Genomic DNA, 20112 nt, shown 5'->3' on the forward strand with positions numbered 1-20112 from the left:
TTAAGTGTCCAACTCTTTCTTTGGCTCAGGTCAGGGTCTCACAGTTCTTGAGTTTGAGTCCCTCACTGGGCTCTGTGTTGACAGTGAGGATCCTGCTTGGGATTCTCTCTTTCTCTTTGCCCCTCCTCCACTTGCGTGGTCTTTCTCTCAAATAAACAACAACAACAACAAATGAATGTTAAAGGATTAATCCCACCTCCTCCCCAGAAAAAAAAAAAAAAGTCCATTCACAGAAGGACTAAATTTCTAAATTTCTAAAAAGTCAAGTTTATTGTCTAATGTGAATCTTCTATGACTCTAAAAGAGAAAATTACTTAGGCAGAGAATGGCCAGGGACCAGTTACAGGAGCATGCTAAACCAGATTAATTCTAAGGTTCTGTCCAGCTCTGATCCAAAAATCTCATTTTTCTGCTCACATATATTTCCTTTTCCTCTTCCTTTCTTTTATCTGCAGCTGCTTTTCCAAGGGGACTGAAATGGGAGGAATAACTGTTTCATTGGGAACAAATTATGTTCAGGCATAGCATTTATTTTTGGGTGTGTGTGTGAGTGTTTTAGTCTCAAGCTGAATGTTAAGAAGGTGTCTCTTGGCCACTCGTGGTGCCCCTTTTCTGGAAGTTCCCAACTGCAAAGCCTTCATATCATTTCAGATTATGAAGTTGAGACCTCGAGCCCACCGACCACCAGCAGGCCTCCCACCACCAGGCCTCCCACCACGGCTGCGGCCCCTGAGGTCATCCCGACAGAAGGCTCCATTAGCTCCTTTCCTGGAGAAGAGTTTGATCTGGCTGGAAAGAAACGATTTGTTGGTAAATAGAACCTCCTTAATCAGAAAAACATGGGGTTTTAACTTTTTTTTTTTTTTACTTTGAGGAAGAGCATAACTAATTTCTTGGCCTGGTCAAGGCAGCCCATTTGGAGCAGAAACTTTCCCAGAGGGAAGTTTCCATTTGGGGGTGATTCAGTGAGTCAGTCCTGCTTGGATACACGTTAACTTGGTTTCTGCAGAAGTCAGGAGAGGGAAGTGTGCAGAAGAAAGTTCAGTATCCAATAGAGTAGAGCTTAGAGAGGCTGCCTCGTGTAGACCAAGAGGAAGGAACACTTTTAAACATCTTCAGGACCAGAGAACATGACTAGTTTTGTTCTAGCAACATTTCCAAGCCGGGGCTTCCACTAGGGCTCGCCTATGTGTTGCTTGTTAAGTTCTTCGTAAAAGACGAGCATCTTACTGAATTGAGCTACTGGTTCTTCTTACAATACCACAGAGCCAAAGTTCCTTCTCTTCCATTGTATCCTGTGATTTTCATTAGCCTCAGGGACTTGGGCTCTAGACGCTTACTTTATTCTTCTTTCTCAGCTATTAAACAATTTCAAGAGGAAATACTATTTCACTAAACTGTGCCTCAGTCCCTGTGGGGAGTCTTCTTTTCCCATGCCCTTAATGAACTTCACTAACGAGACAGTTAGATTAATACGTTACTAAGTGGAAAAAAATATTACCAAGTGGAGACAGGCAACAGCTTAAACTAATATCACACTTTTCTGTTTCCAAAACAAATGTTCTGCCATAAGCAGAGAACGGCTCTCACCAGCCAAGATGTAGTATTGAGTGTCTAAACTTCATGTGCTTGAAGAGCAAGAATATTAATTTGAGGTAGCATTCCTGAGGCAAGTGCTAATGCTGGATCATGGCGTCAAGCAGCCTGGCTGAGTTCACCAAGTGTTCCGATCTTCCTCTCTGTGCTTCTACGACAGAAACGAAAATGCTTTCAGCACTGTTGTTTGCTGTTCCAAAGAACTTTTCTGAAGACTGAGAGGCTTGCTATTGTCTGGCTATTTTCATATGTCTGTAACTCTACAAAGCATAGTAGATTACTCCCCCAAATTTCCTGGTTAGATCCATCGACAAGCTCTCAAGGCCTAATTTTATCCAAATTATTGGAAAATAGAGGACCTAAAAATTGCTTTTAGTCCCAATAGCCACTAAGAAGGAGAGCCTGTACCAAAAGATGCAGTGGAACATTTAGAAAGTACTAGAAATTGTCACCTGAAAGCACTTGAGAGTCTTGCATGTATAAAGCCCTAGCTCCAGCTCCAATTCCTTGACATTTCTGTCTTCTTGCAGAGCATGTATGATAAAGAGGTGTGGCTAGAGGTAGAGTCTCCTGTCTGGCCCTTGTTTTGTGGGCCCTCTTGGCATTAGTGGCTCAGATGAAACATGAGATATCAGTCTATGCCCTGCTTTATTCCCGGGCCCTTGTAGCCACTGAGATACGTGTGTAGAAAAACCTTGAACCTGTCCATAAATGAGAGTTACTGTTACTGTACTTAGCAGTAATGTTGTAAAGACTGTTCAGGCCTGACCTTGTATAGATATTCCAGGTGGTCATGGGTATCCCTGAAGCTCTACAGAAGGCCACACAAGGACTGAAGGCTAGAAACTGTACATCTTGATCAGTGTATTTTTTTTTCTGGTTCCAAGTCAGTCTAGGGAATGAATTGTGCTGAGAGAGTTCTAGAGCTCCAGTTAAGTGTCAGCTGGGCCCGATTCTGACCTTTCCAAATGTCTGGGCATACACATGGCAGAATGCTGCAGACGTATACTATGTTGAATTACAGTTTGGGGATCTTTCAAAATTACTTTGAAGACATAGTCATTGATGTTCATGGAGTAACAGGATCTTTTGAAACCACTAGATTGGAAGATAAAAATGCATGGATCCATTAAAGAGAGCTAAGCATGTGTTTCTGAGTTTAGCAGGTCTGGAGCCTCTGTCTCACCGAGAAAGACTGAATCGTGATGGCTCCATAGAGCAGACATTACGTTTCTGCCTCTAGGGGAAGCTTTCAACAATACAATTGGGTATCTCTTTTCTTTTCCAGCTCCTTATGTGACATACCTAAGTAAAGACCCATCAGCCCCATGCTCTCTGACTGATGCTCTGGATCACTTTCAAGTGGATAGCCTGGATGAACTCATTCCAAATGATATGAGGAAGAGTGATCTGCCCCCTCAACATGCCCCCCGCAACATCACTGTGGTCGCTATGGAAGGCTGCCACTCATTTGTCATTGTGGACTGGGATAAAGCCACCCCAGGAGATGTGATAACAGGTGTGTCCAAGGAAGATGCTCAGTGTTCCCATTGATCTGTAGGTGGAAAATACAGACTATAAGGGATGAATAAGTGATGGATAAGTGGATGGATGGATGGAGGAATATATGGATGATGGATGGGTGGATTGGATGGATGAATGCAAATGCCTCCTTTTAAAAGGATGAAATAGGGGCGCCTGGGTGGCTCAGTCGGTTAAATGGCCGACTTCGGCTCAGGTCATGATCTCGCGGTCCGTGAGTTCGAGCCCCACGTGGGGCTCTGTGCTGATAGCTCAGAGCCTGGAGCCTGCTTCTGTTTTTGTGTCTCCCTCTCTCTCTGCCCCTCCCCCATTCACACTCTGTCGCTCTCTGTCTTTCAAATATGAATAAATGTTAAAAAAAAATTTAAAAAAAAAAGAAGGATGAAATATAGGCAAGAAGGAAAACTTGGTTGAGTAGTATGAAAAGCACTGGGTGGAAGTCTAGAGTCCTGAATCTTAGTCCCAGAATGGATTACAAGACCTTGAAATAGCTACTTAATCTCTTTGGACTTTAGTTTCTTCATATGCAAAATATGGTTATATCTCTAAATTCTATAACCCTGCAAATGGCCGAGGAGTCCACATAGCCATTTGTAAGATCAGATCTTGCAGCACACGTGATGAAAAACCTCCTAAAGTGCACTGCCCCATGTGAGAGTCAACCTTGGGATCAAGACTCTGTCTCTGGACTTAATTCAGACACGATGCCTGTAGAATTGTAGAGGGCATGTTTCTGGACCACATACTCTTGTTAATATGAATCCCAAGCTGTCCAAATCTCCCTGGATAATTCGGTGTCATCACGTCATCATATACCCTCCACCTAACCTGAAACCAAACCTCAGTGCCCTAATCACAGGTACTCATGCCCCTAGCATAAATAATGTAGGTGAGGTATTTATAGGGGCTTGGGCATTTCCAATATAAGGCTGTACCAATTGCTGCTATATTCATAACCATGGAACATTTTGGTGCATGACAGCCCTGCAATGTGCAGGAAAAGCAACAGACCTCAAAAGGCTAAAGGAAAAAATAGTTGGAGCTCTTTATCAGTAAATGAATCAAGCACCAGCCATCGTTACGTACAACGTCACTGTGAGCACACATGGCTTGCCGTCACTGTCATCAGAGGAGGAGGAACTCCTGTGGAGAGAGCAGCAGCCTTTCACAAGTTCTCCCACTATATTTGTTGAAGAAAGCAAAGAATGCATTCCTCCAGGGAACAGTGTGGAAAGGGCTTTGGAGCCCAGCACACCTGCTTCTGGTTCTGGTGTGCCCCTTGGTGAGCTGTGTGACTCTAATCCACTCTATTTATGCCACCAAAATAGCTCTTGTGAAAATAATCAGCCACAGGTAGCTTGCCTCTTAGATGCAGTCGATGCTGTTGCCCTTCTCCACCTCCTTGACTTGTGACCTGATTTTCTTAACCTCTGAGTCTCTCTCACAGGCTTGTCTGCTTTGCCCCAACAGTAAATATTGGAACTTCTCGAGATTTGGCCCCAAGTCCCCTTTCTTTTTTCCTCTAAGTTCTCTCCCTCCAGAATCTCACCCAGGAATGTGGTTTTAATTCATCTTGGAGATGAATCATTCATTGATAGCTCAAGGCTAGGCCTGCCTGTCCTCAAGCTTCAAACAGTAAAATCAAATAGGCACTTGATGTCATAACCAGGATGTTTCCAAAGCATCTCTGACTCAGCATATCCAAAATCAAACTCATGATCCTTCTGATACCCAGCCTGCTCATCTGTGTCTCCTATGTCAGAGAATGACCCCACTGCCCACCCCATTTCTGCAAACATGAAGCTTTGGGATTGTCTTCAAATCTTCTACAATTTCTCCACCATATTCAGTTCATCACTCAATCCTATCAGTTTTACCTTCCAGGCTTCTCTTGAACCCATCCATTTCTCTCCATTAACTACCGCATGAACCTGAGTAATCTGAGAGTTACCACCTCTCACCTGGATATGACAGTCGCTGGCTGGCTAGACCACCCGATCCACACCCCATACCTGATTCATTTTACTCTGCACCAGAGAGAGGCATCAAAGACAGTCTGGTTGTGTCTCCCTTTTGAATGAAAAGCAAAAACCTGTGTGACCTAAGGACACTGAGTATTTTCTCTCTTCTGTGCTTCTTCAGCTTCATCTTATGCTGTCCCCACCCCCATCACTCTGAGACTCCATCTCCTGCTGGTTCCTCTGTCTTCAACATCTTTCCTGGTCTTCCCTCTATCTGAGCCCCTCCCCCCACCTCCTACCCTGCACCTTGACTGCATCCCATCCTTCAGTGTTCAGCCCCATTTTCATGACCCCAGGGAGACTCTGCCTGCACACACCTCCAAATGCATGGACTGCCCCTTTGTGACTCTCATCACAACCATATAATTCTGCCTGTGTGTCTGGCTTGCTCCTCTTCGGGTTGAAATAAAACGAGTCACTGTTTTATCTCCAGCACGTAATATAGTATATGACAAATAGTAAGCACACAGTAAATATCTATTAAATGAATTAATGAATGTGAACTTGGACAAAATATTTAACTTCCGTTTAAGACTCTCTTTCTCTGGGGATAGCAATGCCTACATACTAGAATCAAGAGAATTAATCAAAAGAAAACTTGATTGAACGTGTTTAGAATAGTGTTTGGAACATAGGTGGTACCTGACAAATATTTTCTTCCTTTGTGTATGACATAAGAGACTCATGTAAAGGATGCACTGCGCTGTGGCATGAACTTCACTTGGCCTTCTGAGGCAGCCTTGAAGCCTTGGCAGATGTCATGGGCCCACTGGGATCCATTCATAGCACATAAGGCAGAAAGAACCACCTGACAGCTGTCACTAAACATCGAGGTCAAGGGCAGGCACAGATATTCAACAACTAGAAATCAAAGGAGATCCTTCACCAAATGGGTGAGGAGACCACTGTGAGTCTGGGGTCTTTCAGTCCCCCACACATACACGTGAACACGCACGTGTGTACACACACACGCAGAATTCACCATCAACAGTTTCTTTGTTTCACATGAAGGACAACTGCATATATCTCTGCCAGGAAATTCTCAAATACTCATGTAGGTCACTGATTTTTCTTCTGCTGCCTTTTTCTCTGCAGTCAAGGTTAGTCAAGGTGATTAGTCCTGACAAAATGAAGAAGGCCAGGAAATGTGGGAGATAAAGAGAAGGAAGGGAACCAGCAGTTGTGAAGAAGTATGTTTAATTTTGTTGCCAATATCTGAATTCACCAGAAGGTACCAACATTATACCCCATCCAGATGCAGCATGCAGCTCTCTCTCATTCTTGAACTTTTCCCACAGAAGGGAATGCCACTGTGCTGTTGCCTCTTCCTTGTCCTCTTCCAGGGGCATACCTCATGGGTGATGTGGTTCATTGATGCTCAGTGGGTTCTTCCTTATCTCCACTTGCAGGTTACTTGGTTTACAGTGCATCCTATGAAGACTTCATTAGGAACAAGTGGTCTACTCAAGCTTCTTCGGTAACTCATTTGCCCATTGAGAACTTGAAGCCAAATACAAGGTATGATGTGTTCATCATTAAAAAGAAACAGAGAGAGGGGTGCCTGAGTGGCTCAGTCAGTTAAGTGTCTGATTCTTGATTTTGGCTCAGGTCGTGATCTCATGGTCATGAGATGAAGCCCCTCATTGAGCTCTGCACTGAGCATGGAGCCTACTTAAGATTCTCTCTTTCTCTCCCCCTCTTCCCTTCCTTAGCTTGCATAGGCTCTCTCTCTCTCAAAAAAAATTTTTTTTAAAGAGAGAGAGAGAGACCTGTGTGTGTGGTCACAGATATCCTCAGGTTGAAAATGAAAAGATCGATGAATGGGTTTTATGATTTCTGTTGCAGTCTCTATTTACTTCTCATAGAGTTTCCAGGGATGCCCACTGTGTGTCATGTATTTTCTTAGAAGAAATTATTCTATTGTGATTGTTAGTCTATCATGTTTCTGTTTTATTACCAGTTTTCCAGAGACTAGACACTACTTACCCTTGGGGAAAGAAAGGTGGCTCTGTGTGTTGAAGGGGAATGGATCCATATGCAGTCAATCATGCGGTGGCTTTAGGCAGCACAGCCTTCATATGTGACATCAATGGGGCAGCAATTACTAAACATATTAGTTAACTGGTACTCAGACTCTGTGATGTAGAAGATCGGACCATTTAGAAAGATGCATTTTACACATTAATAAAGGTTACAAGTGCATCTTCTGAAACTGGACAGTGACTGGTTGGCCAGAGGGCCATCCGGGAACCAGAGTTTCTGGCTCTCAGTATGAGAGCTACAAAACTTATTCCCAAGGCAACAAGAGGGTGAGTGTGCATTTCCTCTTTTATACTATCTGGTTTTGATAGTAATGATCATCAGAAAAGCTTTTCTGGTGGATGAAAATGGACAAAGCACCAAGAACATGATGGTCAAGTATGGTGTGTATGTAAACCAGCTCTCTGGGGAGAAAAATCCCTGATTGATGGTGTTTACCAATTTCTGTAGTGTGAATACTCCTGCCATGGCCAATTACAGGCTACCAGTGGGCCTGCATGATTCTTGAATATTTAATGATTGGCTTTCTCAAGCCCATACAAATGACTCCAGCACATCAGTGTCACATCAAGCCCTATATTTATGGTGCAAAGAGCTCTAAATGACATGTCTGTGGACCTGAGGTCTCTCATTTTCTGTACAATCAGAGGAACACAGAGAAGGTTGAAACAAAATACTTTTCTTAAACAGAAATGTGCCAAAGGGCTAGAAACTAGGCAATAGCCATGGGTACTGAGACACTTGTGAACTAGCTGAGAACCTTCTTCGGGGGCTTGGAACTGCCATGTGGACTTACCTGAGTTAAGTGTTCACAAACTATTATGGGCTTCAGGATTTGAATAAAAAGCAAGGAGCAAAGCAGGAACCAGAGAAAAGCACTTTTCTTTATTTTTCCCTAGTAATTATGAAAAACTGATTAATTAAAGCAAACAAAAACAACAAATTTAAGACAATGGAGTCAATATCCAATTTTTGTGTTTGTGTGAGTGACAGTGCTTTTCCAGAACAGTCTCAGTGTCACAAGGCTGAAAGAGGTGTGAGAGAGGTTCTTCCTCATAGCTTCTGTGGTAGAACTTGAATCCCAGTCTCCTGAATCCCCACCCCATGGCCAATGTTCTTTCTACAACTTTTGCTGCTAGGCTGATCTTGAGTTTTGGATAATGTCAGGAGATGGTTATGCAGGAGGAAGGTATATTCATTCTTCCAACAGGTCTGCATGAGGGCTCATGATTCCTTAAATATGTACTTAGTATTTTCTCTGTGCCAGGCACCAGACTATGCACTGAGAAAGGGGGTGGGATCGGTTGGGGGTCGAGGGGGTGGATTAGGGTGGGGGAGGCAGACTGTAAACTACACCGTGGCCTTGTCTTCATGGAGCTCACAGTTCTTCAGCAATAATATAAATAATAAAATTTCACGAGTCAGTGTCCTGAGGCAGAGTATAATAGGGGACTTTTTTCCTGAACTTGTGTGGGGGGGGCAGTCAAGTGGGCTTCCTTGGGGTAGTAGTAAGCAGCAGTTAATCTGGAGAATGTGGATGGGGCGAGGCCAGGCAGAAAGGACATCCAAAAGCATGGTATGTTCTAGAAAGGAAAGGAGGCCAGTGTGGTGGCAGAGGAGGAAGAGAGGAGGCTGGACAGGCTGGTCCCAGAGGGTCTTGGGAGTCCCTTGAGGCTCCTGTTTTACCCCCACCCACAGTCAGTGCCCTGATGGACAGGCTGGAAATAGCAGCTGCTACTGTAGCCTTCTCTCTAGGATGCCTGCTCAATTCTTCCTTCCTTCCTTCCTTCCTTCCTTCCTTCCTTCCTTCCTCCTCTTCCTCCTCCTCCTCTTCCTCTTCCTCCTCCTCCTCCTTTCTCCTCCTCCTCCTCTTCTTCTTCTCCTTCCTCCCCTCCTCTCCCTCCTCCTCCTTTTCTTCTTCTTCTTCTTCTTCTTCTTCTTCTTCTTCTTCTTCTTAAGTTTATGTATTTATTTATAGAGAGAGCACACAAGCAGGGGAGAGGCAGGGTAGGGGAGAGAATCTCAAGCAGGATCCACAGTGTCAACACAGAACCCAACATGGGGCTTGAACCTACAAATCGTGAGGTCATGACCTGAGCTGAGACCAAGAGTTGGACATTTAACCAACTGAGCCACCCAGGCACCCCTATTCCTTCTTCTGATGGAGAGTGCTGGCCAAGGCACAGAGCACACATGGCTCCTCTACGCAGATTTCCTCAAAACCCCCGTGAACAGCCTGATGTAGGGACGCCCATCTTCTCCCTGTGTTACAAAATGTCTCTGGTGGATCCACATTAGTGGTCCTCGTCTTTATTCCATGGAGGCTGCATGTCCCTGTTGTCAGCACTATCCTCAGGGCTTCTCCAGATCCCACCTGAGTCCCTGTGGGAGACATAGGAAGTCCCCTCTAGACGAGCCACTGTGTAAATAACTAAGCTTTGGTTGTTTATAACTGAATCTTGTACTTGAATTTACATGGACATTGCACGCCTTGTTCACCCATCTTGGTCCCAGATCACTTTCTAGAGTCTGCATGTTTCATTTATACTTAAAGCACAAAGACTTAGGCTGGGGAGCTATTCAAAAGAAGGTGCCAAGAACTTATATAAGAAGGCAAAGTTGGATTGCTCTTGTTACTTGGGTGAGTCAGAGACTATTCAGTGTTTGAAATATATATATTTTAGTTTCTAGAAGAAGTTTAATGTGGTTTTGAAAGTAGGAACCTTACTTTTTTTTTCATAATTTCATGTTTTTCAGCTTAGTGTATTTAAATTTGCTTTGACACATTAGGTGAGGTTCAAATGGAAATATGTCCTTGGAATTGGGCCGTGAGGGCTTTGTTGGAGGACAGAGTAACTGCGTGGACAGAGAAGGTGGATGAGGGGAACACTTAGGTTTCAGTGGTGAGACAGAATTGATACAGTGACGCAATCGGACGAGTCTGGCATCCTGTGCCATCTCCACAATTGTAGAGCTGTGCTTCCCTCAGTGGACCCTGGGGACTGGTATCAGGACCACTGCAGCGATGGCTTAAGAAATATTCAGCAGAAATGTCTCATGGAGCCTCTGAGTATGTGTCATTCCTTAGGTTTTGATTTCCCTTTTTAAGGAAAGAAAGTATCTGTAAGTTTGACCAGTATCATTGACGTATGCCAAACCCACTGCCTGCAGAATTTTGCCTTAAATAACTCCATAACCACTGAATAAAAGTATGCATAATTGGGAAAACACAGACTGCTGAGTGAATTGAGATTTGGAAACTCATATGTTCTTAATTGTGCATATCTTTTTTTTAAATGAAATTTAAAAAGGATTCTCTTCTAAATGAGATGTGAGTGACTTTCTTGAAAGGCTTAAAAGAAGACCAGATTTCCCAAATGAGCTTTTCTTTTCTGTTTAATCAAGCCCAATGTCAAATATCTCTGTGTAACTGTGAGGCCCAAGACTCCCTTGGTGATCTCAGAAGGTCCGAGGGCTTGGCACTGGGACAGTGATGTAACAGAAGTATGAATTTGCAATCTGAATAAATAATTCACTTCTTGAAAATTTAGCACACTTTAATTAATGCATATAACCTGTGTGCCACGACTGACCATAGGCAAAGGCTTGTTATGAACTCTCGGAAACGGCAGAACCACCACTTACAGGGGTCTCTTACTTCCTTGTTCACCTGTAAGTAGCTGAGGACCACAGGAGCACAGGTAGTGTCTGGTGTTCCAGAGGTAGAGAAGCCATGAAGATTAACAGTAGATTTAGTGGGTCACAGTTGTGGTGTTGGGCTCCGGTAGTTTGTAACCACCACTTCTTGTCCTGCAGCTCCTAAGAGCACAAACCAAGATGTCTAGGGACTCCCAACCTGCTTGGCCTGTCAGTCTCCCGCTAGATGAACAAGCCCATTCTCTGTTCCAAGACAAAGATTAATCCACAGCAGAACCTCTCCAGGCCTCTTCCCCTTCTTGGACTTGCTTCTCTTTCCTTGAGGCACAGAAGTTTGAAACTCAGTGACTTTTAAAGCTCCAGAGCCAACCATAGTACTTGTCCATGCCCAAAACATCATTGTCAGGTTAGTTCCATTGAGGAGGCCAACCTCGGGACTGGCTGACTTCTCCCTGCCCACAGTGAGTTGCATCATTACTGGGTCAAACATCCTGCTTTTCCACAGAGTCCAGTGATAAGAATTAGGTTACATTTGAATTCTGCTCTGTAAGTGTCTTGCTGCTCTAGCTTCTCCTTCTCAAGCCGTGGAACTCAAGTGGGGCAAGAGCAGGGCGAGAGGGGTGTCCATCCAGGGATGAGCCTGTGTGGGGCCATGTAGCCTTGATGCCTTAAGGAACACACTCCCTAAGTGGCTTATTTGCCCGATTTGCTCCTTCTGTTGCCATCAGCTACATTAGTCTATGCTGTTAATTGTATTATTTTGAAAAGTTACTAGAAAATGAGAAAGTTCAGGAAAAATATGAATATCAGCGATGTATTAAGTAACACTCCAGGGCGCTAGGTGGCTTGGTTGGTTAAGCGTCTGACTCTTGGTTTCAGCTTAGGCCACGATTTCACAGTTTGTGAATTTGAGCCCCATGTCAGGCTCTGTGCTGACAGTGTGGAGCCTGCTTGGAATTCTGTCTCCCTCTCTCTCCCTCTCTCTCTCTCTCTGCCCCTCTCTTACTTGCTCTCTCTCTCTCTCTCTCTCAAAATAAATAAATAAACTTAAAAAAAATACTCAGGACATCTGGGTGGCTCAGTTGGTTAAGCGTCCAACTCTTGATTTTGGCTCAGATCATGATCTCATGGTTGTGGGATTGAACCCCACAGAGGTCTCCACGCTGAGCTGTCTCTCTCCCTCTCTCTGTACCTCCCCCTGCTCTCTCTCTCTCTCTTTCTCAAAAAGAAAAAAAAATTACAGTCAAGCCCTTCCACAGAGCAAATGCTTAATAGTTGGGGAATCTGTCTTATTACACAGAAATTAAAGAAGCTTCTCTTTCAAAAAATGTTTTCTTCCAATTTCAGGTATTATTTTAAAGTTCAAGCCAAAAATCCACATGGCTACGGACCCATCAGCCCTTCGGTCTCATTTGTTACAGAATCAGGTATCCGCAACTTCATATTCTCATTCTTCTCCTTTTCTCAAAGACAAATCACTTGGAATCATGACTACAATGGAATAAAAACTGAAGAAGTACAATCTTTTCTATTTAATGAGTTCATATTGGACATCACTTCATAAAATAAACATCGTTTTCTTTCTGCTGTGCTAAAATCTGGATAATAAAATTAAGAGTAATCGTCATTGGGAACTGCCTGGAAAGTGGAAAGGTCAAATTCCAATGAAAGGGAAAAATCTAGTTTTCAACCATGTGGGAAAGATAAGTTTGAATCTCCCTGTAGAAGATTTAGTTACAGAGCTAATTTTTTTTTTTTATTACAAACAGCTGAAGAGCATCGATGTCATGTGGCCAGAGAGGCGGTTGCTTCTTCCAATTAGTCAGGTCTTCAAGATGCTTCTTTTGCCAGGAGACAAAGATGTCTTTACTTCATACGGAGAGTTTAATTAGAATAGCAGCCAGTCTTACAAGCAGTGTCACTCAGAGGATGTCGGTGCACTGGGGCATGCTGGTGTATAGAGCTCTCTGGCCCTCCCATAAGGTGCTCTTGTGGTCATGGTCCACAGCAGTGTGCACAAACTGGCCATGGCCACAGTCCTGTGTTAGCAGCCTTTCCACATGGGAAACTATGCTGGGCGCTGTTACCTATGACTCCGAACGAACCAGGTCACCTTCAGAAGCCCGTGTGAACCGGCTGTGCGCTAAAATTGCTCTGGCTTCTCTTTGGTTAGATTATTTCCCACACGTAGTTCGATCCCAGGACATTTGTCATTGGAAGCTATTTTTAAGCGTGATGATTTGAAATCTGCATCACAGTAAGTAGAAAAGATAAAATCTTTCATGGGAATATGCTTCATACTAGAAATGCTGGCAAAGGACCTCAAAAGCATTTTTACTAATTTCATTTAAGAAGTGTGTTCCTCATTAATAATTAAGAAAGAGAGAAAATCATTTCCAAGGGTTAATTTGGTAAACAAGGGAACGTGTCTAGTTCATGGCTACATTTCCTAAAAAGAGAATGGACCTTTGGTGACGATCAGAATTAACATGATAAAAGTGTATAGAAAAAAATAATTCAAGTTTAGAAAGCTATCAAGAAATTCTGGCCCCAAGTCTGAGAACAGAAATGTAATTTCTGAGACTGCCATACAGTTTGAAAGAGATAGCTGTCTGCTACTCCCCCTCCTAAGAAAAGTCCTGCCGTGCCCCCACCCTAACCATTGTGGCTTCCAAAGAGTGAGCGTTGGCCCCCCCCACACCTCTGAAGAAGACTGTCTTTTACAGTCAGCTCCGAGGAGATCCTCACGTATGCCATTTGACAATTTGATAATTACTTGCAATTTGACAATTATTTGCCCTGGGCATCTTTGCTTGTTCAGTGAGTTTGTTCAAGCTTCTCCTTCCCTTTGCACGGCCCCGCTGAAAGTGGTTACTTGACAACAGGAACATTGTCAAGTAATTGAATTCTGGCACTTGCCAAACATAAAAATCCATGAAGCAAACGTGTACGTGTAATGTAGGCTGCACCACAGGGGCAAGCTTTGGTTGTTGTTTGTGTTGTGCTGTTGTTCCATATGTTCCCCTCCACCCTGCCCTGGAGTATTTGACATTTTTTTCAGCAGACTGTTGAAACTTAAGAGCAGGAGAGCAAAACAGGCATTCACACTTACAGCTAATGGTAGGTCCCTGTTCTGTGAGAGTGAATGAAAGATCTGTACAAAGGGGTAGCTCAAGGGAGATTTGGGTAATGGAAATATTCTGTATCCTGCTTGTGAGGGTTCCAAGAACAAATGCATGTGTTGAAACTCACAGGATATTTACCCTGAAAGAGCAATTTTTCTTTATGATCATTAAAAAAAAAAAAAATGAATGGCCATGTTTACCTAGCCCATGGCATTTTATAAAAATGAACTATTCCTTTTAAGTAACTCTTTTTTAAGTTTTATTTGTGTTTATTTGAGAGAGAGCGAGAGAGCACATGCATGCATGCTCGCACAAGTGGGGAGGGGCAGAGAGAGGGGGAGACACAGAATCTGAACCAGGCTCCAGACTCTGAGCTGTAAGAGCAGAGCCCAACATGGGGCTCGAACTTGCGAACCGGGAGAGCATGACCTGAGCCAAAGTTGGACCCTTAACCGACTGAACCACCCAGGCACCACAAAAATGAATTTTTTCTAAAGCAGCATTCCTTAAAAAGCTAGTTCCGTATTTTCTTAAGTGGCATTTTTTGGGCTAAGATACAGAGATTTTAAGTACCACTTTGTTGAGGTGCAAGTGGCATACAGTAAGCTGCACACACACACGGTGTACAACTCAGTAGCTTTTAAAGTGTTTACCCCCTTGAAGCCATCACCACAATCACGCTAGTGAATATCACTGTCACCCCAACGTGCTCACTGCTGCTGTGCAACCCAGCTCCCCTGTCCCCGCCATGCGCCCATCTTCTCCCCTGTTTCCAGGCAACCACTCCTCTGCTTTCCGTCTCTCTAGATTATTTACACTTTCTAGAATTGTATACAAATGAAATCATACAGTGTGAACTCTTTTGTCTGGCTTCTGTCACTCAGCAAAATCATTTTGAGATCCATCCATCCATATTGTATATATCAATAGTTTATTCTCTTTTATTACTTAGCAATATTCCATCATATGGCTGTGCCATAACTTACCCATTCACCTGTTCATAGACATTTGAGTTGGCTTCTACTTTCTGGCTATTACAAACACAACTGCTATGAACATTCATGTACAAGTGTTTGCATGGACAAGTGCAAAGTGTTTGCATGGACAAGTATTTGCATGGACATGTCTCTTGGATAAATACTAAAGAATGGGGTGGATAGATCAGATAGTAGGTATATGTTTACCTTTTTAAGAAACCAAACTTTTTTGTCAAGATAGACACATCTTTTAAAAATGACAAATATTGAATTCTTTTGTAGTACCCGAATCAAAATCTTAACTATATTGTCCCACAACTTCTATATAAATAATAAGGCAATTTAATTAGAAAAGAATATAGGTGGTGGGCAGGGAGGAGGGGACTTGTTGGGATGAGCACTGGGTTTTGTATGGAAACCAATTTGACAATAAATCATATTTAATATATAAAAAAAGAAAAAGAATATTTCTCAGAAGGAAATGCTTAGAAAATAAAAACTAAGGAAAACATTGGCATCTCTCAAATAAAATATATTGTATCTATTCCAGGGAGTTCTTCAGTTAGCACTCTCAGTTACAATAAACATTTCAACAATTGCATGGTTGTGAAATATGATAGTGAAGTCAATTATTTTTTTTTCACTCTACAGACAATCCTCTGCTTGTTGTGAGGCCACCCGGTAAGTTTCTCTTCTTGACGTAAATAATAAACTTGACATTCTAGAAATCATGTTGAATACTGAATATGAGATTGCTATGATTACTCACAAGTAGAAATGCTAGACCATTTTTGCATTTTTTTAATGTATTTTTGAGAGAGACGGTGTGAGTGGAAGAGGGGCACTCTCCAAGCTGTCAGCACAGAGCTGGACGTAGTGCTCGAACCCAGGAACCATGAGATCATGACCTGAGCTGAAGTCGGAAGCTTAATCCCCTGAGCCACCCAGGCTCCCTGACCATTTTTGCATTTTTATGATTTTTGATAACTTCTGTGGTTTCCTTGTACTCTTCATCCTGATCTAGGGAAAAGAATGATCTGAGAATTTTTTTTTTATAGGACCCTAGCAGCTAACGTCTATAAAAGAAAACCATTATGGAGTGGCCAATATCAATGAAATAGATAACTATATTTATATTCCCTTTCAATATTTTAAATTGCTGAAAAGAGAGAAAAATGGATTAAGTGTACAACGCATCTTTTACTTGGTGTTTCAAACCAGCTATGAAAGCCCTATTGCTCAAGTTCAAGACAGGTCTTATGAGTGACAGGAATAGTAGGAGCCTATGCTGAGGGACTTTCGGAGTAGAGAGGTAGGATGGCATGTCCCAAAAGATCAAATATGCCATTATATCTTATTTGCCTTGAGGCTTAAAGGCCTTTTCTTACTTCAAGAATCCCTTATAGAAATGCAAATACAGTACTTGAAATATGTTCAGGTAAGAGGAACTCCTCAATTGTACTTCAGTGCCAAGAAAGAAGGGGAACGAGGAAAAGGGTGCCCACTGAGGAGGTGAGAAAAGCCCTGAGAGGAGGGGAAAGGCCAGTGAACAAGCCAGATTTTCTGATACTTTGTGTGACAATAAATGTTGTGGACTGCCATGACTTAGAGATTATGTTTTGTATTCTCAAGGTGGTGAGCCCATCTGGATCCCATTTGCTTTCAAACATGACCCCAGCTACACGGACTGCCACGGCCGGCAGTATGTGAAGCGGACGTGGTATAGAAAATTTGTGGGAGTTGTTCTTTGTAATTCACTGCGGTATAAGATCTACCTCAGTGACAACCTGAAAGGTAGGTCTTTGAGAATGGTGTGGTGTGGGAAGGTATGGAAATGGAAATTTTTTATTTTACCAGGTACTAAATTGACATAGCAGGTGCATCAGAATGTATTTGAAGTGTGGACCCATTATATCTCACTCTGGCTCAACACAATTTGGATATTTAGGCTCTATTTTGGAGTTACTCATTTTTGTTTTCTGTATTTTTTAAATCCACTGCATTTTAGAAATGAGGTCCAAAATTCTGGTAGATATATGAAGTCCAATTTTATTTGCCATTAATTCAATAATAATAGGTATGAGCATAAGCCAGAAGTATTGAAGAACAGTTCTGCCCACTCTAGTCCTTGCCATTGCCACACCGTTGTGAAGAAAAACTGTAGACGGTGAAGCATACATCAGAAGTATTATTTTTTTCTGTGTCTGAATAAAAATTGCATTGTTTTCATTATGGTAAGGCATTAAAACAAAGAATTTCATGAGTATCTTGAGCTGCTATTTCAAAATGCCATTACTACCCAGCTGGCTTTGACTCATCCACCTATACAAATTTGGGTTTTTTTATTTTAAAACTTGCACACCTTTAAGATTTTACTACATACATTTTTAAAACCTTTATTCAGCTGCTATAGATTTTTTTCATAGGTCATTTTGTTTTTGTTTTTGTTTTTCATGCTAGTGGTGATCATTTAAAGACAATGTCAAAACAAAGTCTTCCCTACCATTCTCCACTCTGGCAGTTTCTCAGTGTGTGTACCTCTCCTAACAGCCACTGTCTATTTGTTTATCTGTGCTTTTTCTTTTCTCACCCACCATTGTGCTTTCCGTGCCCTGCATCAGAGTTCCCGGGAGAGATTACACAGCCACTCCAGTATCCCAGGGTTGACTGAAACAACTGCCCTACTGTGCAGCTGTGGTTCAGTACCACGGACAGCATCCTATGACTCACACACACACACACACCCTACTTCTAGTTATGTATGAAAATAGGTTCTATTTTTCACAGATCTTCATGCCTTTTGTAATTATCTCATAATATATTCTCTATCACAGTTTCATCTATTCCTTTTTTTAAAGAACCAAGGAGTAAAAAGCCCTACCAGTTAAAAGCTGAAACTGCCTATTATATTAATAGTTTCCATTTAGTGAGGACTTGTTAAGTATTTAGCATACACAAGCTTGCTGAATCCTTACAACACTTATGAGGTTGGTGCCATTATAATTTTTCCAATGTGGAAAGTATGACACACAGAATTTAAGTACCCAGTTCAAATGGTCTCCAAAGCTTGTGTAAACTCTCAAACCAGCTGTACATTTTTTGACCAGTCACTGACCCATTGTATTCCCTCATGCAGATACATTCTACAACATTGGGGACAGCTGGGGAAGAGGTGAAGACCACTGCCAGTTTGTGGATTCACACCTTGATGGAAGAACAGGGCCTCAGTCCTACGTAGAAGCTCTCCCCACCATTCAAGGTAATTAGAACAAAGGCCTGATTATACCACCCTGGGGGCTGGGAGAGGAAGGCTAATGTAAGGAGAAAATCACCAGAACCCTCCCTTTTGTTTGCCATTTAAAGACAGGTGTTGGTAACATTTTGGATCATAAAAATAAGGAATCAACAAAATACTCCAACCATGTGCTAGAATTGGGGTGAACTTAGGAAAGGCAGGGATACCAAGGAATATAAGACCTTGTCCCTACTCTCAGAAAAATCACTTCCCTGCTCTGTAACTGGGAAAGGTAAACAAATAGTGAAAGGTAACTAATTTAAGGAACAACTTAAAATACAGATAATGACAAGAGTTACATTACATAATTGTCCTATTGTCAGGTAATTGTGCAGATTATAGTCTGCACAATAGAGAAGCAGGCCACTTGAAGCTATCAGGGAAGAAGAGCCAGAGTCTGAGCTGGGTCATAAGAAGACCTAGACATGCAGAGATTGGAGAATCTTCCAGGCAGAGGATGGCACAAACAAGGGTACAAAGGAGGAAAGAGTCAATGAACATGCAAACCAACCATAGCTTATCATACACTTCAGAAGATAGTGTATCAACTATTTCATTAGGCATTATAGAGTGAGAACAAAGTATATCACTCTTAAAGGTTAACAACTTGTAATACACTACCAACTCCCTCAACTGCCAAAAAAGTAAACAGAACAACTGAATGAGGTACAGCACTGTTTCCATTATGCCCTTAACTCTTAGTGATCTAGCATTTTCAAGACATGACATGTTCCAGCAACATGTTTTAGTTTACAAAAAAAGATACAATACGCTGGGATGCAAATTGCCCATTTTTAAAGAGTTAAGATAGAGTAAAATACACACAACAGTAAAATAAGTGATTAGAGTTCTCCTAAGAAACAGAACCAGAAAGAAAGAGAGAAACAGAAAGAGAGACAGAGAGAGATTGAGGGAGAGGTGTCTTAAGGAGTTGGCTCATATGATTGTACAGGCTGGCAAGTCCAAAATCTGCAGACTAGGCTGGAGACCCAAGGAAGAGTACGTGTGGCAGTTTGAGTCTGAAGGCAGTCTGCTGGCAGAATACCCACCTTTTCAGGGGAGGTTAATCTTTTCCTAGTAGGGCCTTCAATTGATTGGATGAGGCCCACCCGCATTCTAGAATAACCTGCTTTACTCAAAGTCTGATGATTTGAATGTTAATCTCATCTAAAAATGTTTTTACAGAAACATCTAGAATATTTGACCAAATATCTGGGTACCATGGCCTTGCCCAACTGACATAAAATTAACCATCACAGTCAGTATATAAAATATATCACATTTCTTTATTTTTTCAGACTCTTGCATTGCCCCAGGGTTACTATGCATTATTTATAGTTCACTGTGTTTCTGCGACTGTGGCCATGGTTTTGGTTCTGAATAGAGGTGCTGCTTACTTAGTATGCTCACTGGTAGAATGGCGGGTAACCTTTCAGCTGGCAAGAATGAACAGGGCCAAAGGAGAGTTGTCACAAACGCTTTTGAGCAGGTTGGGGCCTCACTTTAACTTTATGGGAGAACTGCTCAGAAATGCTATAGTATTCTTTCCTTGGAGAGATTCACTGGAAAGATCTAAAAGCCTACCCCAGATTCCAAGAATTAAACCTGGAAGCTTGAGGTTCCAGGCAAGTCAGGAGGCCCGAAATTCTGTGAGGACAGGTGGGAATCTTGCTGAGAGTTGCAAGACTCAGAGAAACATTCTCTCTCTCTCTCTCTCTCTCAAAATAAATAAATAAACTTAAAAAAAAATAGGGGTGCCTGGGTGGCTCAGTCAGTTAAATGTCCAACTCTTGGTTTTGGCTCAGGTCATGATCTCACGGTTTGTGGGATCGAGCCACATGTCAGGCTCTGCGCTGACA

At 42.4% G+C, this 20112-nt stretch overlaps 1 protein-coding gene across 1 annotated transcript in view; it reads left to right on the forward strand.

Moving 5' to 3' along the window:
* FNDC1 (fibronectin type III domain containing 1) overlaps nucleotides 1-20112 on the forward strand; it is a 107989-nt gene that overhangs the window by 86171 nt on the left and 1706 nt on the right. Inside the window, exons 16-22 of the mRNA XM_047858725.1 lie at nucleotides 652-810; nucleotides 2885-3115; nucleotides 6569-6677; nucleotides 12204-12283; nucleotides 15610-15639; nucleotides 16591-16752; nucleotides 18095-18217. Of these exons, the coding sequence (XP_047714681.1) occupies nucleotides 652-810; nucleotides 2885-3115; nucleotides 6569-6677; nucleotides 12204-12283; nucleotides 15610-15639; nucleotides 16591-16752; nucleotides 18095-18217 (894 nt within the window). The remainder of the gene's footprint in view (nucleotides 1-651; nucleotides 811-2884; nucleotides 3116-6568; nucleotides 6678-12203; nucleotides 12284-15609; nucleotides 15640-16590; nucleotides 16753-18094; nucleotides 18218-20112) is intronic.

This window comes from Prionailurus viverrinus, chromosome B2, assembly GCF_022837055.1.
Source record: "Prionailurus viverrinus isolate Anna chromosome B2, UM_Priviv_1.0, whole genome shotgun sequence".
NCBI classification, from domain to species: domain Eukaryota; kingdom Metazoa; phylum Chordata; class Mammalia; order Carnivora; family Felidae; genus Prionailurus; species Prionailurus viverrinus.